Genomic DNA, 27,250 nt, shown 5'->3' on the forward strand with positions numbered 1-27,250 from the left:
TCCCAAGACTGTCAAAAACACACATTCTGTAACTACTAACTACTGAGCACAATAGTGTTAGGGGAACAATATCTTTTTGAGTAGGCAACAGGCATAGTTAAAGTTAAAGGTCCAAGGATGTACGATAGACCTACTTGGGGAGTTGGTAGCATCGTTTGTAGAAGACAGATAGTACAAATGGAGTCTCACAAAGCAGGATTAGAAAGTTAGCCATATAATTGTGAAAAGGATTGTGTTATCCTCGTAATACTGATCCCCCCATCCACATCCAACCGATCAACTCCTAAACGAGTTACCCCTAACCCTAGTTACCCCCCCATCTAATTAACCTAAACACTGAGTGGATCAACACTGAGTTGATTTTACTGTGTAGGCTACTATTACTGTGAAACCATGACTGAAGGCACACTGTGGTCTTATCTGAGAGTTCACACTCACAAACAGGCGTTCACGCTCGCACAGAACATCACACACATACAATTAAAATTTCATGCAAATGCATGTACGTTTGTTTGTCCTCATATCGAGGGATTTATTGCATTCTAATAAGCATCAATGTGATTCAATACAGCAAGTTGGACTCATCGTCATGGAGCAATTCAAGACTCCTGAAATCTGTCCATACAGTGAGGAAATTGATTCAATATAGAAAAATACATTCATTGTTTATCATTATCATCACAGTAAATAACTGAATTTGAGAGCTTCGCCGTTAGAGATTAGACAAATCTTAGGAGACCTCTGAAATCGTATCAAATTATGTAAAGTTGTTTGCTCAGACAGAGGTAGACCTTATGGGCGGATTGTACTGCATTCAAGGTAATCCAAAGAGAAAGATATCCTTTTTCTCACGTCCTATATTGGTTGCTTAGACGAGCAGTGGTTCTCAGGATGGGGTCTGCGGACCACACTTGAGAACCTCTGGTGTTGAGACCAAAATAATGGACCATTGGAGATCGAGTCAGTATCACGTTATAAATAACCCTTCAATCACATGCCCTATCACATACGCCCACGATCTGAATGAAACAACTAGGCCTATTTAAGCAGACTGACACTCATTCTATATGTTCAACAACATACTCTCTCCACTACCACCACTGCCAGCTCACCAGTGACCAAACTCCCAGCCGGTAACCAGAACGGACGGTACAACAACCTATGGTAGTCGGTACCCTTTTTTTAACGGAGCGCTCGGCCCCAGCCGTTCTTGCATTCTTGTAATCGTTTTACTGAGGTTAAGGTTAGGAATAAGTTTAGGGTTAGGTTGGTATAGTTTTTACTAAGGTTAGGTTTAGGAATAGGGTTAGGTTTAGGCATAGTTTTACTGAGGTTACGTTTCCATAGTAGCATTCATTATAATCTTCTTATAATCTTATGTCAGCATGTCACTCAATGCAGGTTCATATGTATATTATAATGTTACTTAATAATAACTACCGGTACGCATCTTTAATGTCTACCCTATTGGGGTTGGGGTTCATATTATAATGTCTATGTAATAACTGTGTATCTTGCCTCTGTGTCAACCATGCTTGTGCAGATTGGTTCTGGTGCATCACAGGAGTCGAGCCACACCTCCAAATACAATGCATGATATCACTGCGATAAATGGTTTTCATCTCAATGAGTGTCCTGACTGTATCTATTAACTATTCATGAATTTCATCAACAGAAATAAGTTCATTATTCATATATCAATACCTCAATGTCATATTGATTTGAACAAATCAAAACAAAAATAAACACATAAAGGAAGAATTATCCCCTCTTCAGCAGTCAATGTGCTTTATATAATGCTCTGTCATACACAATTGTCATGGAGCACTTAATGCAATTTATTGCATTGTCACTTTTGCCTGTGACTTTTTTAATAGACCCATCGTTCTTTATTTACAGACTTTGGTTAATGGATCGTAAGTAAAGCACGTCATGACCTGGAATACGTCATTCATTCCTCCCAGTGCTATGCAGCCTTTCCAGTTTTGTTGGGTGTTTATAATTCTTGGATTAAAGAGCAATTGTACTGGAGTGATTTTATTTTTTTAAGGTCTTAAGTTACATGATCAAGGGAAAATGCAAAGTCAAAGTGATTCTTTTTCTTATGGGAATTGCAGCTAGTTTAGGTTACTTAGCTTGCTAGTGTTGTATCATGTGTCAACCTGTCAACATGCAATACTCTGCTATACTTTCTCCAAGAACACTGAAAAAGGTTCTGGTAGAGTGAACATTCTGAATGAATAGAAATTAAAAAATCTTCTGGCACTGGTATTAGCATGTGCTGCATGCATGTCTGAGTGCCACTTTCAGAACACACCCAACAATAAGAAACTTTGCATCTGAGGAAATGTCATGAAAATGTCATGACGTACTACTAGGAAACAGTCAGCCTTATGTTTTTACACTCATAGTTAAATTAACACAGGGTTTTACTGTGTATGAGCTGAAGAATTCAAAGACTCGTAATTCCTTACATTTTAAACTAGCATGCCTGATTTGCAAGACGGACATTATTTGCAGCTGATGTAATTCTGCCAGACAATAACAATCTACGCCCCCAAAAAACAGTGAATACATTTGCAAGCCTGTGATGTGGTTTACAGCTGTTGCCTTTGGTCCTGTAAGTCTCCCTCAAAGCCTCTGTTGTCATAGTGATGCGGTTGTCTCCTGGGGTCAGGGGTTGGTGGGTCAGTCAGTGGCACCTCATACAGGGGCTCCCCTCCCGACACTGTAACCACAGTGACATCTGGTGGTGACGAGGATGAGTTGACCTCCTGCTTCTCCTCCTCCGCCTCCACTCCCAGGGCCTTGAGGATGTCGCACTTGCACATGGGGCAGGTCCTCTTCTCCAGCAGCCATGGCTCGATGCAGGCCTTGTGAAAGATGTGTCCGCACGTCAGCACCGTCACCAGCTCCCCCACCTTGTAGCCGTCGATGCAAATAGCACAGGTGTGAAGGTCTGACGCCGTCTCCTCGTCCCCTCTCTTCATGGTTCGGACCTCCAGCTTGCGGATCGATTTCTTCGCCTCATTCTTCAGCCTCCGGTCGGAGGTCCTCTGCACCCGCATATTGTGGAGCCGGTGGGCAGAGATGAACACAAAGTAGGCGATAGATGCGGCGGTTACAATGAAGAAGGCGATGGACAGGAAGTATAGCCAATACGTGTCCATCCAGGGTCCGTGGGCGCTGCCGGGCTCAATGACCATCCTAACTTCAAGGCCCCTTTTCACCAAGTTCACGATCTCCATGCCTGGAATGTTACCGATCATGATGGCTACAATACCGGTAGCGTCAGAATGTGCCATGTTCGTGGTCCTGTTCCCAGTCCCGTCCTCATTGTACAGCACCACGGCAGCCGCTCCCTGCCACTTGGCGGCATTTATTTTCTCACTGAAGGTGCAGTTACCTCTCTTGATCAGAGCAATCCATGGGGGTGAGCTGGCATTGCGGTTGTTGAAGGGCTCTTGGCCACAGCCCATGGGGTCCGAGCTCGGCAATGTCACAATGCCCGCTTCTCCCTGCAGGGGAGAGTTACGGCCATACAGTCCACATTCGCAGTATCGGTTCACAGTCTTATTGCTCAGGTTGTCGTAAAAGCTGATATCCACCAAGGCAGTCCAGAACAACAGGGCTGCTGAACGCTGAACAAGCCCCAAAAAACACACCACCAACAGAAGATATAGCTCTGTCTTCTTAGCCATGGCAGTGCTCTCTTCCTCAGAACAACAACATGAAGCAGTCTATTGGGGTTTCTTTGGCTCGCAGGAGTAGTCCCTTGTCAATTCCAGTTCCTGTTTGTCTGTTCCACAGCGATCTGACTGCTGCTCAGTTTCACTCTACCTGCTGTCAACGGTAATCTGATATGAGCCTTTGGTAACATAACACGGACTTTGCGTCAGCCACTCACCTCTCCTTATCTGCCTGAACCTTGAACACTGAGCACTCCTCTCTCTGAGAGGGCAGAGTGCTGGAATTTAACAAGTTGAAGTACACAAAACACATACAGTTCTCGACAGCCAAGGCACAGCATACAATAACGGACAGATAAGAAATTGATAAGGACAATTCCATGGGCATAGGTCAGAAAGACAAAGAGTAGCTCAACTCAAGTGAAACAAATAAAAGCTGTTTACTTTTCCATTTGTCATGATGAGAAGGAAGAAACTCTTCCTGTTTTTCAGGTTTTGCTGGTTCCTCTTTGCTTTCTCCTCCCCTCTTTTACAGTGACTGTCATAAACACCAGCTGAGATGCAGTTAAATGGATTCAAAGTGCACAATGCAACAAGGGCAGTACTTCCCCCGTAGTACTACAGACCAATACGCACATTATCCTAAAAGAGAAAGAGTTAGTTTACCCTGGCCAGTTAGTTTACCCTGGCATGTATGGACAGAAATATATCAAACTGCGCCTGTATGCTACTGTAACAAAATACACTGATGTGCGCACACACACTGTGACCGAGGCCCAAGTATGGGGGTCTTATATGGAGATCCCTGATGTCATCAATATTAGTATATGGATATATGTCAGCACCTGTTCTGACATTCGATATGTTGATCTTTGTCTCCCTTTTGACTGATACCTGTCCATTTAAACTCTAGACTGGACGGGACTGCCCCAAAGTTATTTGTGCAGCCGTGCCCAGCAGCCGGCGAAAACTAGAGCTCTCAACAGGCCCGAAGATTAAGGCCCAGCCCTACCTGTGCCCTCATCAAACCCTGTACACTCAAGACACTGCCACCGCTGCCACCCTTTAATCTCCATATATATGGAGCTGACCTAGCTGTTCTGACATTCTGACCTCATCAAACCCTGTACAGTCAAGACACGCTCCATATAAGGCCAGTGCACTGGCGAGGTCGCTTCTCGCCCCCAAGTTTTCTTGAAATCATCAATAAATTTTAGTAGTTGTATCTGCCCAGTCAGTAAATTCTTTGTATGATTTAAGAGCAAACACTGCCACCTACTGGTTGCTTATCAGAAATCTCCATATCCACATTTTAACTTTATTTTCCATAAATGAATGGCCTTGATCATACTACAGGCTACAGCATCACACAAAAGTAGCATATCCACACACTTGAGGTTGTAGATCTGCTACTTTTGCTTTCAAAATCTATTCTCCACAACCAACACAAAAAACATGCATTTCAGACCAGAATTAGGACGATACCCACTCATTATAAAAATCCAAAAGAGAGCATTTAAATTCACCTGAGTGACCCAGCCAGACACAAACAAATTATAACGCTATCATGGTTCAGAGAATAGTGTGTGGCCCCTTTTCCACAAAAATAACTTTGGTTCTACAACTGGTAACGTTCTAGAATAGATTCTTGGAAACTTGGTGTTTTCATGCACCGCCGGACATTTTTTGGTTCCAGTTCCGAAACAACTTTTAGGGTGAAAAAGAATAACTGAACCGGTTCAACTCAAGTGGTATATACCTGTGCATTGTGAATGAGCCAAAACAACTGAGGGAACCTGTATTGTGTACAGACTCAGTGTGCATACTGTACACACACTTATTGTTCTCGCAAACAAGAAAGGCTGCCACAGGCAGACCTGGCTCCAAAGAGAAGACATGGCACTGTGCACCGGCACCCACTGCACGCTGAGCTGCAATTACTAACAGCCTGCACTGTACCAAGACATCAGAGACACTATACTTCCCACAGATTAAAAATACTTAACAGAGCTTGAAAACGTGACTAATAAGGAAAACCTCATCTCTGCTGGGTGATGTACAACAATGTGCAAACACAGCAGCAATGTGTGAGCTGTTCAGCAATCAGCACATGGAGAAGGGTGTCCAATGGAATATCTATCTGAACCATGCTGATCTCTACATAGAACTACTGTACATACAAAACAGGCAAATACCATTAAACACAATTGCAAATGTGACACAGCTCTGTTCTCATGTGTTTATTCTATTTTAATTGTTTTTATCGTTTTATTTTACATCATGAATGTAGATAGTATCACGAGTAAGATGCCTGAGGGCGAGGTCAAGTGCACGCATCCGCCTGGGTGACAGCAGACTGCTGGGCAAGCACTGTCGCAATAAAAGGGTTCATTTCAATGATGTAGTGAGGAGCATTAATAGAACATAGACCAATATCTCTTTAAGGATAGCATCTTCTTTAGGTAGGCCTACTATTCAAATTGTGGCAAATTATTATGCAAATTGAGCATGATCGTTCACCTGTACAGTACACTGCATTGTGTACTTGACTGTGCAGTGTGCACTGTGCAGTAATATGTAGGCTAAGCTCACATAAAAACACAAGGGGGTGCCATTTGCCCACTCTTGTGTCTTACATATTGGTAAATAAAATTATATAGCCTAGCCTCTCTCAGAAAACAGGTTGGGTTGATTTTTGTTTCTGTATCTTATCACAATATCCAGTATGTGAGGGAAGACTAGACTAGCAGTTAACAAACACCTTCGAGCAGTGATAAAGCCAGATTATTAAAGCATTTTTAAACAAAGTCTGATATAGGGCACTAATTAAGGCTAGCCTTGCTGTTTTGTTTGCCAAAATGTAGCCCAAAGCATTCAAACAGATTAGGCCTATAGGAAACATTACTGTTTAAAGTAGGCTAATTATAAACTTACCACTTTCCACCGTGAAGTCATTCAAATGTAGGCTACATGTGCGAAGTTATGCTAACCGATCAAATCCATGTTGTGTTCCAGGACCCGGTCTGTGTTTTGAAAAAGGGGAGCACTAATTTTGAGGCATGCCTGGACACATGCCTGAGCCCTGGACACATCCCTGGGAATCACCCCTTATTGGTTACGTCAGTAAGCACTTAAAACTTTGTCTTATCTTTATTCAGTATTCTTTTTTCACCACTTAATACGTTTGAGGGGTTTTTTCTTCATAAAGTGCTTTTCATGGTTTCGTCCTCAAAGTAGCAGTTTTTGTATTGACATGTGCTTTCATTTGAAATGTACGTACCCATTCTACATACTGTGAAATAACATTATCAATCAATCAATGGAGATGGCCTTTTCAAAAGCACATGAACAGTCGTTCCCATATAAGACGTGCACCTTTTATGTTCTGTAATAATAAGTCCATCATCATTTCCTGTACCATGGGGTATTAACAAGAATGGAGTGTTCAAGCCAAGCGGAATGACTGCATCTCGTGATCCCCCCATTCTTGGTAGTAGCCTACAGACCTTAAAAGATGCTCCCCCTATAATAATCTCTTTTGCAGCTCGTAGTGTAGTGGTAGATGCAGGTTTTTACTGGCAGCTGTTTTAAGTTTGCCAGGCTTTGAAACAATCAAATGAGTCCTAAAGACAAATAAGTCCAACGTTTTAATCAAATAACCATGAATCAAGCGACGCACAAGAAGAGAAAGGATTTTATACCTTTTTTTTTGGGTTTGACATTAATTTCTTATGGCACAATTCATCTTGTATCATTCACTGCAACATCAGCACAAGCAACCTCGCATAGCAGGGTGCGTCGGGCTCTTGGTAAGATTGTTTTTGGTGTTAATTATAAATGGTGCCTTTGAAGTATGACATAATGTTAACTGTACGCTTTGTAGCAGGACAAAGTCTACGGAAACTTTTGCAATATCTGGGGTTCTTTCTTGGAATAGCTAGCATACCTTTAACATTATAAAGCACTCTACGTGTTTCACTGTTACCCACTATGTTGAACAGATATACAGTAGCTTATGAATATGTAGTAGCTATGGGACTGAAATTATTACCTGGTTGTTGTTGTTTTCTATTTACAAAATAGCTAACAAAACAACAAATACGTTACCAAAAAGTAGCCCATGATAAAAATAAATGGGTTAAACTGTGTCAGTGTTTGGTTTGTGACTAATCCTTATTTTACTATAAAAGTTAACTATAAAATTAATTAACTATAAAACCCAAATAATATTGTGGTTGCAAATCAACAAGGTTTTTTTTATTCATTATATTACATTTTGTTTTTTAATTGTGTTGCCATGCTTATCAGCCATGCTGCTGTTATTTCAGAAAATGAGACAGAATGCATCGCACCACAGTCATCTGAGTTTCCAGATGGCTTCTTCACACTACAAGAAAGAAAGGATGGAGGACTTGTCATATATTTCATGATCATTTTCTACATGTTCTTAGCTGTTGCAATAGTGTGCGATGATTACTTTCTTCCATCCCTGGAAGTTATCAGTGAGCGTAAGTAATATGCACAAATAGTATAGCATCTATTGTACAACTATAACTATAAACTATGAATAATACTTTATTATTTGGCAGAACATTATATACCGTATATTCCAAAGCATGTAACCTTACCTAATAATATAGTCTTCAAACGTACAAAATGTGACTTTACTTTCGAATTGCCAATACATATATTCAATTTAATTATTTGCATTAATTGTACTTTCAGTAAGATTACAGTTAACTCAATGTATTTCTACTTATACCTAAGCAGCCTGCTTGTGGCAATGTTTATAAGGCTACATGTGGTTCACAACTATCAACTCATTTGTGTCTCTCCCATGCAGGCCTGGGTTTGTCTCAGGATGTAGCAGGGGCTACATTCATGGCAGCTGGAAGCTCTGCACCGGAGTTGGTCACAGCCTTTCTGGGTGAGCAGCATCAAATAGTATCAGTACAAACCCCGAGAAGCGACCTCGCCCTAAAGGGTGACGCATCTGCCATGGTGACGGCAGACTGCTGGGCGAGTGCTGGCGCTTTGACATGGGGCGGGGGGGGTCAGATCAACATATGGAATGAATTCTGTACTGGCCATGGAGCGTGTCTTGAATGTACAGGGTTTGATGAGGTCAGATCAACATATGGAATATCAGAACAGGTCAGCTCCATATATGAAGATCTAAGGGTGGCAGTGCAGGCAGTGTCTTGAGTGTACAGGGTTTGATGAGGTCTGGCCATATAGAGCGTGTCTTGAGTGTACAGGGTTTGATGACGTCAGATCAACATATGCAATGTCAGAACAGGTCAGCTCCATATATGGAGATCTAAGGGTGGCAGTGTCTTGAGTGTACAGGGTTTGATGAGGGCCCAGGTAGGGCCGGGCCAGTTGAGAACTCTACTAATAACTAGTCTAGCCCGTCTAGAGTTTGAATAGATCAGTCAAAAGGGAGACATTGAAGAGGAATGACGGGTGGGGAGGGATCAACATATTTGTAAGAACAGGTCAGCTCCATATATGGAGATCTAAGGGTTTGAGGATCAGATTTAGAGTTGCTGGCCGGCTATGCAGATCTAGGTGATGATCCAGTCTTCAGGGTTTGATGAGGTCAGTGTCGTGATCTTCATATATGGAGGCGGCCATATATGGTTACGTGTGATGTCACGAGGTGTGACCATATATGGAGGCGTGACACGACTTATGGGAAATGAAGGTTTTCATATTAAACTGCGACCTATGGTCGCAATAATGAGCTCCATTGGCATCAGTGGAATCAACAATTTATTTTATTTTATTTATTTATTTGGGAGAGACAGTATACCAGTACAATACTAGTAAGATAGCCTGAGAGCTCTGTTGTTTTGAAACTTCTTAATACGTAATAATAATATCTTCACTCAAGACACTGCCCCCGCTGCCACCCTTAGATGGCCATATATCATGTTTTCATAGTAAACTGGGGCCTAAGGGTGCATAAAGGGGCGGACCGGAGCCTTCACTGACTTACCGATTTCAAATGGGACAGTCCTCAAGGCCTCGCGGCCTTCACATGAACGCGCACCACAGTGAGTCAGTAAGGGAGCGGATTGGAATTGGGCCATTATTAATGAACAGAGCATTCAAATACAGCACAATAAGTGTGTAAATTATATAGCTTATTGATTAATTCTGTGAAGATCCTTTATTCTGCAGCATTTGTTAGTGTCATCTTCAGTACCTTGTCTTAAGTTACATTCATCCAGATGTTGTTTTATTCATCAGGTGTTTTTGTAACAAAGGGAGACATTGGAGTAAGCACCATTGTGGGATCAGCAGTCTACAACCTCTTAGGAATCTGTGCTGCCTGTGGACTTCTGACCTCTGCAGTAGGTTCACAATCTCTCTCTATCTCTCTCTCTCTCTCTCGCACACACGTGCACACATTTGAATTTATTTTATATCCCTATGGGGACCAAAAAAGTCGTTAGCAGCCCCTCAACCTTACCCATAAATGCCTAATCCTGAGTCCCCTAATCCCAACCTGAATCTTTTACTACTACACACACACACACACACACACACACACACACACAGAAAGTTGCCTAACAATAAAATACGCAAGACAGTGACCATTTTCTAGGTCAAGGTATAAGGATCATTGTGTACGTTTCACTGTGTGAACTGTATAAACCATAATAAAGAATTGTGTAATTTCCTTTCTCAGGTGGGTCGCCTCACCTGTTGGCCACTATTCAGGGACTGCCTGGCCTACGGCATTAGTGTTTCTGCTGTTATTGCCATCATTTCTGATAACAAGGTGTACTGGTGAGTCAGACTAAAAATGGACAGTAATTGCTTCCACACACACACACACACACACACACACTGTGCTGTAAACACTAGCTAGAGCAGCACAATTTTGATTGTTATGATAAGCTTTTTCTTGGGGAGAGAGATGGGGGGGAAGACATGCAGTAAAGGCCGTCGGGATCGGGAGTCGAACCCGCGACACACTTCCAGACTGGATTACCAGCCAAGGTGCCTGGACCACTGAGCCATGGCCCAGGCAGATACGTTTTTTCATGTTATTGAATGATCACCCTGCCCACAGCAATATGTAAAAGCCAATGATAGCCCTGTATGTTTGTTTGTCAGCATTCTCAGCAAGAAGACTGGGGAAGAAATGGGCATATATTTTCATGAAACTCAAGGGGTTGCTCTGAAAAGATTATTAGAATCAAACTGGCCAAAGTCGAGAGACTTACTGTATAACAAGAGGTAGAGAGAATACGGTAATGCCTGGGCACTTCAGGAGAGACCACCCAAATAAAATACTGGAGCACTCGACTGGTCTGTGCACCACAGGTGCATTAGTTAAACTTATACAGTTACAACTTACAACTTATACAGTTTAACTTTAATTATTATTATGCATGTTGTAGGTATGATGCTGCCTGTCTCCTGCTGGTGTATGGGGTCTACATCGTGGTACTGTGTTTTGATCTACGCATCAGTGATTTTGTGCTGAGGAAGTTCAGCCCTTGCTGCCCTTGCTCCTGTCTGGATAAGAAGTCTGGGGAACAAATCGAGACACAACCTCTGATGGGCTGGAATAACGACACCAGTCTCAGGGTCCACAGACGATCTAGATCAGACAGCGGAATCTTTCAGGATGACTCTGGTTACTCCAACCTCTCCCTTAGCCTGCACGGTCTGAATGAGATTCCTGAAGGTTAGATGGCAACTTATACTGTACGGTACCTCATGTATGCACCAACTAGGACATAATGTTAAATGTCAGCTATTCTTGGCGACACAGTAGGACAAGAAAATATTAATTAGGCTCTGTCTGTCTGTCTGCCCCACTGCCTCCCCATTTCACAGTACATAAAAGCGTTTTTGCAGTGCCTGAGCACGACTTCAAGCGGATTCTCTGGGTGCTGTCTCTGCCTGTTATTGCTCTACTTTTCCTCACCATCCCCGATTGCAGAAGGAGATTCTGGAAGTCGTGGTTCATGATGACCTTCTTCATGTCAGCTGTCTGGATCTCAGCATTCACATATATGCTTGTGTGGATGGTCACCATCGTTGGTAATTGTATAGTTTTGTTTTAATCCATAATTCGGTGATGACATTGTTTCAATGAATTCTCTCTCTGGGTTTGAATTTGTGACCACTTTTATCTTTTCCTCTCATCAGGTGTGTCAGTCACTCACTAACTCATGTAACCCCTGCATTACTACTGCATGTTTGAAACTTGTGAGAAACACATTGATATTTAGAGTAGAATCACATGTTGGTCTGCTGGGTAATTCCTGGGATGCCATTGTCCTCGAGAGTTAGGGGATAGTGTGTAGCTCCAGTGAGCTGTGCACACTATGCAGGCATCAGCCCAGCAAGCCACAGTAGGATTAGGGCCTGCCGCCTGCCTCAACCCCAAGGCAACAGTCATGTGAGCCAGCGGTTTGTGTATGCTCAACAGTCATGGGTGCTGCAGGAACAGTTTACCTCCCAGTACATTTAGTACAAGAGAAAGTAACTGTAAACCTGACCATAAGATCAGCCTGGAAGGAAAGCCTCATCATGTGACGCTAGTAGAGCTATTGCAGTATAATGGGATTATTATTCCATAGTCGTCAGAAAGGCTCACATGGATAAAAGTCAAGTCGTGTGGAGGACAGGGTAGAACAGGTACTATGAATTCCCAGTCCTTGGAAAGCAAGTCAGTAATAGTATTAGATTTGTGTTTTAGCATTGTTGCCTGCAGCTGTGATGTGTTAATATCACATAGGCACACATGTACGGGAGGACCAATAGTTGGTGTTGAAATAACATATCTTAAAAAATAATTTACAGTATATGTACCATGAGACTATAATAGTCAAGATTATCTTTGCCCAGCTGTTTTTTGTGTCTATTGTATATACAGGAGAGACCCTTGGCATCCCTGATACAGTGATGGGGCTGACACTGTTGGCTGCTGGGACTAGTATACCTGACACTATAGCAAGTGTTATGGTGGCTAGAGAAGGTAACAGTTTCACTGTGTTGAACCCATTAAACCCAGGAAAGCATCTGTGTCATTTTAGACTTTCAAAAAACTCCTAATCCTAAAGATTTACAGTGGTTTGATTCCCAAAAATAGCAGATATACAAGCTCACAGCGTGTCATTTCATGTACATCTGGTATTTTTGAAAAATCTTGAAAGTGTTTTTTTGTGAATTGTGAACTTTTTTTTGTACACAAATCTTCTTTTGTGGGTGTTAATTAGCGTCAAATTAGTTGGAAATCCTATTCAGACTAGTTAATGGCAGGCAAAAACTATTTTTCGCTGACAATAGTGACCAAATATGAACATGGTGCTATTCAGGGGCATTTTATTTTGTATTTAATGCTAATTTTGCAGGTTAGGTTGACTGAACATAAAACCCTGCTCCACCTAGTCAGATAAATCCTTATCTGGGTAGACAACCACTAGATGGCAACATCATTCTTTTATCACTGAAAAGCAGTTGCTCCTTAAAGTGCCTTGGGATGGGTAAATTAGTACAGTTTATGCTTAGTAATCAGTTCATGCTTGGTAACCAATCATAAGTAAAATCAGTAAACAGCCTGGAGTACTTCATTTTGGAACACTCAAGGAAAAAAAAGTCCAATAGATTTCTGAATGGATAAGGAAAAAAAAGTCTAATAGATTTCTGAATGGAACATATTATTTTTGACCTAGGGCAGGGGTAGACTTTTTTCCCTATTGATTAATTCTGTTTGTCACACATTTTCACTCGCTCTACAAGCTCCCACCAGGTAACTTTTGGATAACAAAAGTAATCAAACCATTCTGTAAATTGCACCAGCACCTCAAATGTACACTACAGTGTAAGGCCACACATTTATACAGAAAATATGATTTTCAGTATGTTATTATACGGTAATTGATGGCTTACACCTGCCGTTATCTGTTCTGCAGGGAAAGCTGACATGGCCATGTCCAACATCGTGGGCTCTAATGTGTTTGACATGCTGTGTCTGGGACTGCCCTGGTTCATCAAGACTGTATTTGTAGACACCGTTAATCCGGTAGAGGTCAACAGCACTGGGCTGGTTTTCATCGCAGCCACACTCCTCCTTTCCATCGCTTTCCTCTTCATAGCAGTCCATGTGAACGGATGGAAGCTAGACTGGAAGCTGGGAATTGTTTCACTCTTCTGCTACATTCTCTTTGCCACTTTCGCCATCCTGTATGAGCTCGGAATTATTGGAAATAATAACCCCATCAGACTATGCAGCGACTAAAGCAGGACCAGAGCGAACCATACAAAGACAACTCCATAACACTAAATGCCAAGGGTGCCGGTAGCCGAGGGGTTAAGGCACAGTGAGTTTTGATTCCAGAGCACAGCAGACTTGCTGCATGTCACTGCCAGACTCTATCCCCGTTTCCTGTAATTTCACTGTGGACTATCAATGAAGGCAGAAAAAGCCTAATAAATATCTAAAACAAAAACTCCCATGCTAATAAAAAGGAATTTCGGTCAGTCACTACCATGTTAGGTGTGCTGGTGTTATATTTTGACAATAGAAGTCAAATTATATTATTATATACAGTATAATTGTAGACACACCTGTGACAATCTTATGATTTATGTATTGCTACAGTATAAGGACTCAGAAATAGACCTATAGCTCATCTGCTTGATGAGTGAATGACCCAAAACTGACCAAGTGAACTCAGGAAATAATAAAAATGTGCCCAATAAAGTCATGTGATGTGTCGCTATGTCAAGTCAATGAGTGAGAAACACATAAAGGAGGGGGGAGTATCACCCAAGTAATCCTCATAAGCTTTTTATGAGCAGACTGCCCTTGTTGTAAGGAAAGGTGCACACAGAGCCATAAATAGAGAAATCCTAAAGTTTCTATTGCCTTATATTGCCTGACTGGTCAATATAGAATGACTCAGGATCCATGCTGTTCAGTCCCCCATCCTGTTTCACCATGTTTTCATTATGTTATGCAAATGTACCAACATCAATAATATGCAAATGTACCAACATCAATAATATAAGGTATTTTGGTGAATACATATTCCAGCTAATTTTATGTTATACTATATCAAACATAATAGATAACTTCATCTTATGGTCAATAAAACATATGCTGGGAAGATGACTAACCAAGACTTTACAAGCAGCCGGTTTAAAAATTAAAAGGTTTATTGATCAAATAAATGCATTGCCCCACAAATTAAAAAGAGTTTACAAAAAGATACAAGAAAAAAAAAAAAGAGAAAAAAAAACTGACATATAAACAAAAGTTTGGAAAAGCGGTGGACAAAATGGACATAATTATGGAATAAGTGTTTTTAAAACAAAACAAAACCTCCTTGGTGAGGGCTTTGAAAGTGATCGCCCATTCCTCAGTTACTCTGAGGGCCCTAGGCGTTGCGATCTATACGGACATCCACCTCTCTACCGTTTATCTTCGTTCCATTCATCATCCTACAGGCCTGCTCGGCACTCTCCGGAGAATCAAACCTCACCGTCCCACAGCCTTTTGACCTTCCGTTCTCCATCTTAATTTCTGCAAACATTACCTGGCCTGCAGTGCAGATGGACAGAGGAAGGAGAGTAGATGATTCAATTTGCTGGTTGTTCAAGAGAGCAACTAAACATACATCTCACAAGTGTGGCTCTTTTGGACATCTTGTGATCTCTGTCAATGTCAGCGTCAATTCTTGAGTCATGCAAATGTATCAACTTGTACAGAATAGATTCATGTTAGATTGAGTAGAAGACATACCACAGTGGCTGAAATTCTCCTTCAGCTTTTGCCAAGTGAGGTCATAAGACAGCTGCGACAAAAACAAAAACAAGCCATAGTAAATACATAGTAAGAGATCGCTCTACACTTGAGTCCTTTCACCTTTCTATTCGACTAGACAACCTCTAATTAACTCGTGTGGACATATTTTAGATTATATTCAAAACTACATGCAGACATTTCTACACTAAAAGTTATCCTACGTTAGTTCTAGTCTAGCCTCGGAAACAGAGGAAAAAAAAGGTCTGGGGCCGAGTCCACTTCAATTCGGCATAAGTAGAGCAAATGTCGCTCACTCTGCTGATTTCTGATCGTCTGCACCTTTGTTAAATTGACACAAACCCCCCTCTCTCATTAATTAGTCTTATGTCCAACAGCTGTGCCTAGTTTCTAGGGAGCTGCCTAAGCCATAAAAAGCATAGGTGAGTTCCAGTCTAGTTCTAGTTGAAATCACATATAGAAATATCTCCACTTACATTTCGCGCAAAGATTGTACAGCCCCCTCCCTTGGATCCAGAGCTTCTGTTGACCATGCCTCCTCCCCCATAATCTCCAAAGCCACGGTTCATGTCCATTCCTGACATGCCCATACGGTCAAAACTGGTGCCCATACGGTCCATTGCCATATTTCCCATTCCACCACCTACAACAGATACACACTCACAATAAGAAAGCATCTTCTGTGTTCTGTAGTGCAGCTTATAAAGATGCAGCACAAAAAAAAGAATGTCTAACCATTTTGACCTACACTAGTACTAATAAAAAAATGCACTTTAATAATTTTACATTTTTATTTCATTACTATTAACCCATCTGCATCCTCATTAAATTACATTTGTACTATTTGATCACAACTATGTCATACCAATTAATGCTGTGTAAATTACATCTGTGAATTTTGTTTACAGCATGGCTGCTCATGGCTAAACACACTGAATCCAATAGTGCCGACTTGGAATCAGCTAATAATGACAGATAGTGTAGTCATGAAGTGAGTAATAGTGCGTAATATTTAGAAGATAACCGTTACATTGTGGACTCCTGTATTCTATTATTGAATCCAAGCCCACAATGCCTTAGCAGACACTGAGAGAAGTGACTCATATCAGCATTATGGTTCTTTTTCCCTCATCATCCAAAAAATGTAGTGAAAACGTGGACATGCCAAGGAATGTAATATGATAAAGTGCTGCTGACGTGACATTATCAACACAATGTTAGATAACCAAGTGATGAATTAAATCTATTTATATATAAATATATATATATGCGTCTGTGTGTGTGTGTGTGTGTGTAAGCAATCTGCCAAAAGCTTGTCGCTGCTGAATATGGACAGAAAAACACTTTCCTTTCACATAGCAAGCAGAATGCAGAGCAATAACCATTAGCCTACTCATCCAAAGCTAAGGAGGACGGTGTGTAATGGATTAATCTGATTAATCTTAAAAGGAATGAGACATTTTAAATTAGGCTTGGGTTTGCATGTGCTAAATACTGCATGCTATGAATAAGGTTCAGTGGGATATCTGCAACACAGGCAGGCGAAGAAGTGGGGAAAAGTAAATCAAACAGAAAATGCATGCTAGCAGAATTTTCACTCAAAACTAAGCATGTTGTATTCTTTATCATGGACACATTTAAAAGACAACATGTCTAGTATTGTGACATCTCCAATGAACAGCCAGGTCATTGCTGCGATTGTGTCTTTACGGATGGGAGTGAATTGATGATAAAAGCCACGATTAAAGGGCAAAAGTAGCTGATGATATGCTTGATGTACCTAATCCAGTTCCCATATGCCCCATGCCAGCATTGACCATGCCTCCTCCAAAACCACCTCCTCCTAAGGGACAGAATACAAGCCAGCACGCTTTAGTTGAAAGTTAATGCACACCAACATCACACACACACACCACGCAACGTCACAGCAGTCAACCCAAAGATCTGGCAGCCCACACATGATGAGCAACTCCCAAACCGCCTCACAGCTGCCCACATCCAAGCTTTAGACATACCAAAGCATGCATAGCTCTGCTGTGGCCTGTGGTCATGCTGCCATTCAGGATGAACTGACTGAGGTTGTGTGTTTGAAGTCATGAGTTTCACTCACTGTACTGAGTACTCACCCATTCCACCAAATGAATCCCCAAAGCCTCGGTTCATGGACATATCACTGCGGCCAAAGTCCCTGTCCATTCCACCCATCCCTGACCTGTACATATCTGATCAAAGGCAGGAATAACAAACTGTCAGGGCTACACACACAACTTTACACAAATTCATTCAAAATCTAAGATTTCAGAAGTGTGTGTGTGTTAGTGAGAGAGAGAGCAAGAGAGAGAGAATACAAAACAAATCTTGAAATATTTAATATTGTGGTCACGGACAGTGTACATGAAATGAAGATTCTAATTATTTCGCAGACTGAATGCAGCAAACGGCAGCGCTGCATTCAGCTGCATACTGCATCAGACAGGGCACAGTACAGAGACCCCCGCGGCGAGCTACAAAGACCAGCCTTGCCGAACTTTGACCACAGAGACATCCAGGCAGGCACGGAAGGGGAATTGGATCATAATAGAAATAAGTCAGACTTTCCGTTTCCTTCTCGATTGTATGATTTGTAAGTTTTAGGTCTAAATTAATTTGAGGAGAAAAACAGATGCTGTGTATCTGAATCATGGATGTATTAAAAATTTAAAATAAGTATTTAATGGTACAGCGACTGAATATAGACCAACTTGCTCCACACGCTGGTAAAAACAGTTGAGCGTTATGTCAATATTGTATTATTAGTGCATGCCTCCTGCTGGAGATCTGCACTCTACTGAGCACATAGCACATACTGCACAATCAAGCATTTTGCATACGTCAGTAGAGTGAACCATCATCATACTTTAGAAGTTTTGATAACTCTGCCTATTTTTGCTCTGTCTTCTGGGACTTCTAACATTGTTTATCCCAATAAATACAATTAGCGCTGTGATCGCTGACTTGTGCAAAGGGCCATCATGACGACAATGAGTTATTTTAATCGACATCATCACGGGTCACCATGTTATGTTCGGCATAAGGGCTAACTCTCCGTAGAAGCTCAGCTGCACCCACACACAGGTGTCACAATAGAGTCCAAGAACAGCTGCTTTATAATGCAAGGAAGAACCTCTGGGGGAAATGGGCAAAATGTGGGCATGTGTCCTTACCTCCCATCCGGCCCATGTCTCTGCCAAAACCACCCATGTTGCCCATGTTATCCATACCACCAAAGCCTCCACCTGTAGAACACATGCAGCACAACCAGTTACCTACCCTTTCCTCCAAAAACAAAAAGAGGGGACAAGCGGATAGATGGTGGTAGATAGATACCCACCTCCAGCTCTGTTCATTCCACCACCATAACCTGGACCGGCATCCATGCCTAAATAAAAAGAAATCCAGCAAGTCAGTCAATAAAAATATATAGGGATTCAAATGTAGCTGAAAAGGAGGATGCATTATATGGGGGTTGGGTCAGTTAATGCATAAAACACAGCCATTACGTTAAAAGGATGACTTCACCCATTTTAAAATAATTGGTCCTCATTAATGCTCATGATAGCATTTGACCATTTATTTCTAGAAACCTACTTCGATGGGGAATCAATCTAATGTAGGCTTTAAAAACCTGCCTAACGATATCAGTGCTAGGCGAGTCTCTGGACTGTCCACAGCCCTCCAATGAGAGACAGACCAAGTAGAAACAAAATTGTACCATTTTATCCTGAGCATTTGTGAGGACCAAATATATAAAGTATTTTTCTTGTCTGATCATTCACATTATCAGCATAACCCACATTCAAGGTGCAGTAGGTCACACGCCAGGTTAAGAATGGCACAGCCAAGACCTGACAATTCAATAGTTTACACATTAACTAAGCATTGTGTTTTCTGGGGTATTTTCCAACAATTGGGGACAGGAATGCTGTTACGTTCTTTCTTATGAACTATATGCTTAGACTGGCCAGGGACTTCTCATGATTCAGTGATCTGTTTGCGTTCATGTCTTATAAATGCATAGTACTTGCATGACTTCTTTATCCGAGTTTTTTGTGTTTTCTCATCCCATAGGCTTCCATGAATCATGATTACGGACCCCCAGGCTAGGGTTATTATTATTGTGCATCTGACTGTCTCTCTCTCTCTCTCCCCCCAACCAAACGATCAAGGCAGATGGCAGTGCCCACCTACAACCAGATTATGTTTGCGTTTTAAATTGTTGAGAGTATGGTCTTCACCTGCTGTGTCATGAGAACTTTTGTGATTTGGTGCTTTGTGAATTAAACTGACTTGACTATCGGCTATTAACGTTTTGAACCATTCAATTAACCAGGTTAATTTAGTTGGTACAACAACCTAGTGGGTTTGTAGAACGCTCAGCCCCAGCGGTTCTTGTATTTGTTTTAATTGAGGTTAAGGTTGGGAAATTATGGGAATACATTTAGGGATATGCAGTTTTACTGAGGTTATGTTTAGGCATAGTTTTACCAAGGTTAGATGTGTTAATTTCGTCTTGCAAACAATATTATTCTAAAAGACATATTCCGACCTAGACCTGGAATCAAAAATGAGCCTCCAAAGTATGGATTTACACCCCTTACCTAAATAAGAGCCCCTTCACCTTTCAGAACTCAACAAACATGAGGCAGTACTCAGTGCAGAGCACTGTTTTTGTAAGGTGTGGTATGACTGACCTCCAGGCCCCATGGCACCTCCTCCAGTCAGTCGGTTGGGATTGATTGGCTGCCCACCTGGACCCAGGCCCATACCGATGCCACCGAGACCCCCTACACACAGACAAGAAAACGTGTGTATAGTAGGAGTGTGCAATTCACGATTATTCCATAATGAATTAATCTTTCAGTTATTTGAACCAAAACGGGCATCTCAAAATTCCTTAACATGTTTACCAACCAGCCAACTCAAAAAGATAACTATTCATTTTATAATATGGAACAGAAAGGCCAAGAAGCGGCCCCCAGAAATAATGTCTGGCCCGCCAGATTATTTTAAGAACGTGATTATTTTAATTCAAATTTGTATTTTACAATATCACTTATGTGAACCTTAACTTATGAGAACCACTGGACAAGGCCTTGCTCATTTATAGGTATTTAGTATTCAAACCTTTTGAACACAATTTACTTACTTGGTAACTGAGGTGCTTTTTCTACGCTATGGAAATCATCAGGCGCAAGAGATTTCTCATCCTAAAAAAAAAAAAAGAAAAAAAGATCAATGTTGAAATGCATTTTTACCTCGTTTTGTACTACTGTTATAGACAATTGACAATTTAGGCATATAGAAGACGCTCTTAATCCAGGGAGATTTACTGTAAGCAAGAGTGACACATGGTAATACTTAAAGCAAGAGCAACACATGGTAATACTTAAAGCAAGAGCGACACATGGTAAAACTTAAAGCAAGAGCAACACATGGTAATACATCAAATACATGAACTAGTCATCATAAGTAAGATAAGTACCTAACATCCGTCTAACAGTAGAATATCTGTACAATGATGCACTGTATACATTACAGAATGCTAGGTCTACATAATATGCTATCTACCAGTAAATTACATCATTTTAGAATGATAAATGTAACAATACACATGTCGTACCATTTTAACATGCATTTGTCTGTCGAACAGCATCTGACCGTTGAACATGGCTGAGAATAAAGTCAAGGAGAAAGCAGCTGCAAATGTTTACATCTGTGTGTCAATGCATGCATTTTGGTAGAGATATTTGAGCTGTAGGATACATATGGCCTGTACAGCCTCCAGTGGCTGCTCAAATGTAACCGTTCCCATCCCTCTGCTCTTGCCATGGGTGTCCTCCTTCACGTCAGCACGCTTCACCACACCAGCCATGCCAAACACCTCTTTCAGCTTCTTCCAACTCACCTTGAAATCCAGCTGAAATTCAAGGAACCGTCGTTATGAACAATGCCCATTAAGTTGTGGTTACCTTGTTTGAGACATAATGTTACCTTTACATGCATACTCTTTCATTCCTAACCTGATTAAGGCAACGCTCACATGCATGATTATCAGTGATCATAGCCAGTGTTACGACTCAATGTAGGTTTTCAGGTTCATCTTGTTAGTTGTTTACATGCACCTGAAGTGTACATGTCCAAAAGGTAACTAAACTTAGCAAATCCATTTTCAAAAGGATATGTAATGCAAGGTATGCAAACTAAACCTGCCAAATTCTTCCAAAGACTTTCTTCCGACATCAAGACAGCAGTGTGCTAATCACAAAGTAACCTCTGACCATTTAGACCCAATGTCAATTCTAAAATCCAAAACTACGTTTTTTGAACATGTTAAAGAATGATTTAACGGTATGACTATACGGTTTAACAGGTCTAAAAGGGTTAATAGATCCCAGACAGTAAGCCTAGATTGTAGATGGAAATAGTTATTTTCTATACCTATCACCTCAAAGTCATGACTTGGAGTAAAAGTAACATGTAACATAATGTGTGCTCACATTGGCCACAAACACAGTAGTGCCCAGACGCCCAGCCTGCAGTGAGTTGATGACTTCTGGTGGGATGTTGGGGTTGTTGGCAATAGAGTGAGGCACATTCATCCCTCCAGGCATACTGTCCTGCCCTCTGCCTCCCTGGTGTATACCCCCCATACGCTGCAGCACACGGCGTGCATGTTCCCCATCTGGGTCCTGGGTGTGTGAGAAACACATAGCAACTCTCAACTCAAATGAAAGATGCTCTTGGCAGCTGCTTGAATGCCAAAAAAGTGCATTCACTTGTCCGTACCTCTTTGATGTTGAGCGGCCTTCCACTCAGGTCATGCTTGTTCATGGTGTCTATGGCCTTCTTAACAAATTCTGCATCTTTAAACTCCACAACACTGGTGAGAGAGGGACAGCATAAATATAAAAGTAGGGCATGTAGGCTTATGGTGTTATTAAATCTAGATATTAACAGAATCTGACACGGTTTCTTACCCACAACCCTAACAAGCAGCATCGTCGAGTTCAGGAGTCAACATTCATCCAGAGTAGAAGGAATAGATAAAAAACAGTTAGGATCAAATAAAACATATGAACAAGTCTAGAGATTTACCAACCGTCTAGACATGATTGTATCAACATGCTTCTAGTGTTTTGTGAATCTACACAATGTTGTTACTTTGGTGCCAGCTTGTGCTAGCAGGCTTTTGTTTGTGATCATGTATTTTGAAAAGATCATCAAAAGCCAGATGAGTACAAGTTATTGAATATTGACATTATCTAGAGCATGTTGGCATATCACAGTACTGGTCTAAAACAATAGATTCTCAGTAGGGTTAGAAGTATAAAAGGTTTTAACACAATAATAATAGCCTACTTGGTTTGAACAAATGTACAATGCAACAAAATATCAATTAAATAAAACAGAAAATAACTAATTTTTATGCATTTAGATTGAGAAAGGACCAGTTTTGCCGTGCCATCAAAACATTGCGCAATGACTTCTGTATGCTTTTCATAAACAGCTGTAGAGCAAAGAAAGTTGTTTATCTGGAAGTTAAAGCTAAAATGTGTCAAAAGACAAAAGAACCATTTTGTTCCTTTGAAAAGAGAATTGTGCCATATAAAATGACAGAATTGTAAAATCAGAATTTGAGACAGCGTCATGTCAATCAATATGACAAATCACCTCAAGCCACATTTCCCTTTGGAACATGGTCAAAAACGGACAAACTCTGACACCAATTGAAGTGACAACAGCAAAACAACGTTGCACTTTCAGATAAGTTCGAGTTGGGCTATTTTTTCCAGAGTCAACAGGACAAGTCCCTTTCAAGTGCATATCAATCTAAAGCCAACTATCAGGCTCTAAACAGAATCCATCTCCAATTCAGCAACATAAGACAGATCAAAGGATCAGTACCTAAAACACTGGATGATTAAGGAGACTGCGGAGGGCATTTAAAACCTCGTGCAGCAAGTTGACCACATCACTTACCCTTGACTTTCCTTCTGCATCCTTAAAGAGCTCCACGTATGTAACCTCACCAACTACATGAGACATACAAAGGGAAAATACCAAGAGAACAAAGGAATTTAAGTCACCAGTCTTCACTGCACCGTTGGCCTTGGCAACGCTGCTACAGGCGAAGATGTCCCATTAATGATCAACAGTCAGCCCAGACCAACATCCCACCAGACAACACCATGCCTTCCTGGGCAGTGACTGAGAGCCCCCACAGGCCAAACACAGCTACAGTTAACCTGGGGAATTCAAAAGGCTTCAACATTGATCAGTGGGTCAACAAAGTTCCTGTTGTTGGAATTTCCCCGGTGTCCTCTCACCTTTCAAAAGCCTCTTTAAGACCCAGTGGTTCAAAAGTCATTGCATTAACAACAGGTTCATTCATACAAACATGGTTCACCTTACAACAGATGCAACAAAATCATACAACAACAGTCAATACTACTACTGCTGGTCTGAGGTTACATGTAGGAGCTTACAATACCATAAAAAACAAGGAACAAAATAACTTCCTTTCTCAAAGACATATCAGACCAATCTAAACTGGGGTCCACCCAATGAGTATGAATAAATCCAATAAGCGAATGTCACACTATTACTACGTCCCTGTCTTCTTCACTAAAGTGCATCCAAAAGAAGGTAGAGCATCTAGTGACTACTGTAAGCGGGTTGATCCATCTCGTAACAAAGAGGGGAGGTCAAGGCCTCCCGATCAGCTGAAGAGACAGAGTGGGAAAACATTTTTAATCCCAAACACAGCAGGAATTACCTTTCTCACGCATTAGGTCTTTAATTGCCTGCCACTTCATATCATAGGGGATATTGCTAATGAACACCCGGTTCCCATGAGTAGCCTTCTTGTCCGCAGCACTGCCACCACCGTGCTTGTCTTTGTAAGGATGGTAGCGGTTCCCTCTTCTGCTGCCAGAGGACTTCTTCTCCTCTTTAGACTCAAGCTTATCTGTGGGGGGAACGGTCTCCTCAGAAATGGTCTCCTCAGCGGTCTCCTCAGAGACGGTCTCCTCAGCGGTCTCCTCAGAGACGGTCTCCTCAGCTTCTCTACAAAAATGTGTGAAGCAAAAGTCAAAGCCATTCTTCAGATTGACATTTTTTGACATTTCATCTGACTACCATTCACACTTCATACAGCTACCGTTATCTTCTTTTAAACATCAGATGATAACATCTTCTAAAAAAAATGCATTTTACATTGAAATAAATTTTTACTCCATTGTTTGATATTGTTATGCCACTGTATAAGCACGTTGTTACACTGTGAATAAAAGTGCTACAAGTAATATTATTATTACTATTAATATTATCTGTGAGGTGCAAAATATCAATGGTTGATTGGAGTCAGTGTGCAATCATAACATTTTATTTGTATGGGAGTCGGGACCATAAGCCACGGTATTGTACCAGCGTTCTTCTTTGTATAAACATTACTATTATTGTAATCACTCACAGCTGTACGTCACATTAACTGACATGAGTGTTTCTACGGACTGGCAACAAACAATCAAACCATACATACGTCTATCTATATCAAACCACATGAGCTCTGTATGTACTCCAACAAGACTTGAGCCTGATGCTAGTTAGCTTGGTGACTTGTCAAGAATGCACTGCGATTCAACCAAGTAGCAGGCCGCAGGCGTTAGCAATGTAGCTTAGCAGGCATAGCGAAAAGCATTTTTATAGCAACAATATATTGATTATTGAGACTAACGTTACGAGTGACAAAGGTTAATGACACCATGGTAAGCAAACACTCCGAGCATCATAGCTTTGCTATTTGCTATTGCTAACGTTAGCTGCCCAGGTCTCCATCTTAGCCAACGTTCGCTAACTGTTAAGACACCGCAGGACAAATCGACACGGTTTCAGTTACGTTTTCTCGCCATTGGTGGTCTCGGAGGTCTCCTGTGGTGGATCGGGATCATCGGGCTCCTCGTTGTCAGTCTTTAGAGCGGGTTCGGAATCAGTAGTTTCCTCGGTAGTTTCCTCCATCGGCTCATCATCAAGGGTTATAATATCTGCCATGTTCAGGTTTGTTTAGGCTCACGACGGCACACACACACACACACACAATGCTCGTGCGCGCAGTGAATGAATTGGACATGGACAGCTAGCTAGCTACCGCGAGATTTGGAGAGTGTTGCTAGGCAGCCCACAGATACTGGATTAGGACCACGCGAGGTTAAAGGGATAATTCACTTTCAGTCAGTATTTAGATATTTGATATTCATTTAGCTGCCCCGCCCCCTCCCTATACAAACCCATTATAACTTAAAACTCAATTTTAACCATGATAGATGAATCAAAAACACCTAAACTTTTTTATTTGATAATGTCCATCTAATATGTGAGAGGGCAGTGCCGCAGTGGTCTGTCATTTACTGTTTTCATTTATTTTTAATAATTATTTTGGAAAGAACCTCCTGCTGCCTGCAGCTTTCTTCAGCTTCAGCTGCTCCTCACAAAATCAAAAGAACTCTGGTCTCTGTTTCATTTCGGGTAAGGTAAGGTAAGGTAAGGTAATTTTATTTGTAAAGCGCCTTTCAAAACAATTGTTACAAGGTGCTGTACACAGTAAAATAATAAAAGTAAAACACGAAAAACACAATCAACAGCAAAACAGTGAAAACAATAAGAAACAAGCAACAGAAAACAATTCATAAAAATAAATACAGGCAGGACAAGATACAATAGAGATACTCACTATAATGGACCAAAATATTTACGATATAGGTGTGTTTTGAGTAGCTTTTTGAAAATGTCGACTGACTCTGCAATTTTTAGGTTCATAGGTAACTCGTTCCAGAGTGTGGGTGCCATAGCTGAGAAGGCTCGATCGCCTTTAGTTCTCATCTTAGTAACAGGGATGATAAGAAGGCCTTTGTCAGAGGACCTAAGTTGCCTTATGTATACCCTGGGGTGAAGTAGCTCTGTCAAATATAATGGACCCAGACCAAAGAGGGATTTGTAAGTGATTAATAATATTTTAAAAACAATTCTGGAGTCTATTGGTAGCCAGTGTAAGGCAGGGTATATGATCCGCTCTGGATCGTTACATCATGTTGTAGTATTGTTTTGTAGTCGACAGGCAGGAACAATGAAACGGAACTTCCTTTTCCCTCAAACCGGAAGAATAACAATAAAAGCTCTCGTAGCTTGGAGCTTTTATTGAGAAAAATCGGTTTGAGGGAAAAGGAAGTTCAGTTTGATTGTTCCTGCCTGTCGACTACAAAACAATACTACAACATGACGTAATGATATCATCCGCTCCCGCCCGGATCATATACCCGAAATGAAATGGTGTCCAGGCTACCTCGAACCCACCTCACCCCTGCCCATTTTGACAGACTGGAATGGCTTAGAGTTGACGACAGAGTTGCAATGGGTCTGCTCCACAAGATTCGATAGCACCAAGATACCCATGTACCTGTCTAAATACTTCCTTAATGTCAACGAAGTCCACACCCACAACACCAGAGGGAGTTCAACAAACCATGTGCAAACCAGATTCGGCACAAACAAGGGACTAAATTATTTTCGCTCCTATGCCACCAGAATGTGGAACGTCATTAAGACATGTGAATCCCTTGACTCCTTCAAAACTGCTCTCAAAGGTCACCTACGGATGGCTGCAATTCGAAACTGGCCTCTGTAAAACCTGAATCCCCCACCCACCCCTTTTCCCCCTCACTGTATATGTTTT

At 41.3% G+C, this 27,250-nt stretch overlaps 3 protein-coding genes and 1 pseudogene across 4 annotated transcripts in view; 2 read left to right on the forward strand and 2 right to left on the reverse strand.

The window, feature by feature from the left end:
• Positions 1-512: 512 nt before the first annotated feature.
• LOC310879304 (E3 ubiquitin-protein ligase RNF128-like) lies at positions 513-4,131 on the reverse strand. The gene has a single exon (XM_083793876.1). The coding sequence runs from the start codon at positions 3,699-3,701 to the stop codon at positions 2,598-2,600; it is 1,104 nt and encodes a 367-aa protein (XP_083650002.1). The 5' UTR covers positions 3,702-4,131; the 3' UTR covers positions 513-2,597.
• Positions 4,132-7,400: 3,269 nt separating this feature from the next.
• Positions 7,401-14,052, forward strand: slc24a5 (solute carrier family 24 member 5). The gene is made up of 9 exons (XM_083759174.1): positions 7,401-7,498; positions 8,018-8,197; positions 8,533-8,616; positions 9,945-10,048; positions 10,387-10,487; positions 11,105-11,394; positions 11,547-11,753; positions 12,592-12,693; positions 13,631-14,052. The coding sequence occupies exons 2-9, from the start codon at positions 8,116-8,118 to the stop codon at positions 13,954-13,956; spliced, it is 1,296 nt and encodes a 431-aa protein (XP_083615300.1). The 5' UTR covers positions 7,401-7,498; positions 8,018-8,115; the 3' UTR covers positions 13,957-14,052.
• An 803-nt stretch (positions 14,053-14,855) lies between these two features.
• myef2 (myelin expression factor 2) lies at positions 14,856-25,616 on the reverse strand. Its single transcript, XM_083792939.1, has 17 exons — positions 25,421-25,616; positions 24,299-24,588; positions 23,503-23,555; positions 22,500-22,507; positions 22,309-22,402; positions 22,020-22,211; positions 21,286-21,439; positions 21,143-21,192; positions 20,669-20,729; positions 20,214-20,306; positions 18,854-18,901; positions 18,687-18,758; positions 17,610-17,705; positions 17,264-17,326; positions 15,960-16,126; positions 15,463-15,514; positions 14,856-15,261 (listed from the first exon to the last, which is right to left on the reverse strand). The coding sequence occupies exons 1-17, from the start codon at positions 25,570-25,572 to the stop codon at positions 15,098-15,100; spliced, it is 1,809 nt and encodes a 602-aa protein (XP_083649065.1). The 5' UTR covers positions 25,573-25,616; the 3' UTR covers positions 14,856-15,097.
• LOC310854594 (receptor for retinol uptake stra6-like) overlaps positions 25,571-27,250 on the forward strand; it is a 197,525-nt pseudogene continuing 195,845 nt past the window's right edge. The window contains exon 1 of the transcript in view: positions 25,571-25,578. The product of the transcript in view is annotated as a receptor for retinol uptake stra6-like (transcript). The remainder of the gene's footprint in view (positions 25,579-27,250) is intronic.

The sequence above is a fragment of the Protomyctophum parallelum genome (assembly GCF_964188405.1).
Source record: "Protomyctophum parallelum genome assembly, chromosome: 2".
NCBI classification, from domain to species: Eukaryota; Metazoa; Chordata; class Actinopteri; order Myctophiformes; family Myctophidae; genus Protomyctophum; species Protomyctophum parallelum.

Excerpts from the sequence above, each read along its gene's own strand:
- LOC310879304 (XM_083793876.1), bottom strand. The coding sequence starts at position 3,701 with ATGGCTAAGAAGACAGAGCTATATCTTCTGTTGGTGGTGTGTTTTTTG.
- myef2 (XM_083792939.1), bottom strand. The coding sequence starts at position 25,572 with ATGGCAGATATTATAACCCTTGATGATGAGCCGATGGAGGAAACTACC. Across the intron at positions 17,706-18,686 it reads AGACATGGGCCGGATGGGAG|ATATGTACAGGTCAGGGATG; the intron begins GTAAGGACACAT and ends GCCTTTGATCAG. Across the intron at positions 15,262-15,462 it reads GGAGAATTTCAGCCACTGTG|GCCAGGTAATGTTTGCAGAA; the intron begins GTATGTCTTCTA and ends TCTGCACTGCAG.
- slc24a5 (XM_083759174.1), top strand. The coding sequence starts at position 8,116 with ATGATCATTTTCTACATGTTCTTAGCTGTTGCAATAGTGTGCGATGAT. Across the intron at positions 8,198-8,532 it reads CCTGGAAGTTATCAGTGAGC|GCCTGGGTTTGTCTCAGGAT; the intron begins GTAAGTAATATG and ends TCTCCCATGCAG. Across the intron at positions 8,617-9,944 it reads GTTGGTCACAGCCTTTCTGG|GTGTTTTTGTAACAAAGGGA; the intron begins GTGAGCAGCATC and ends TTTATTCATCAG.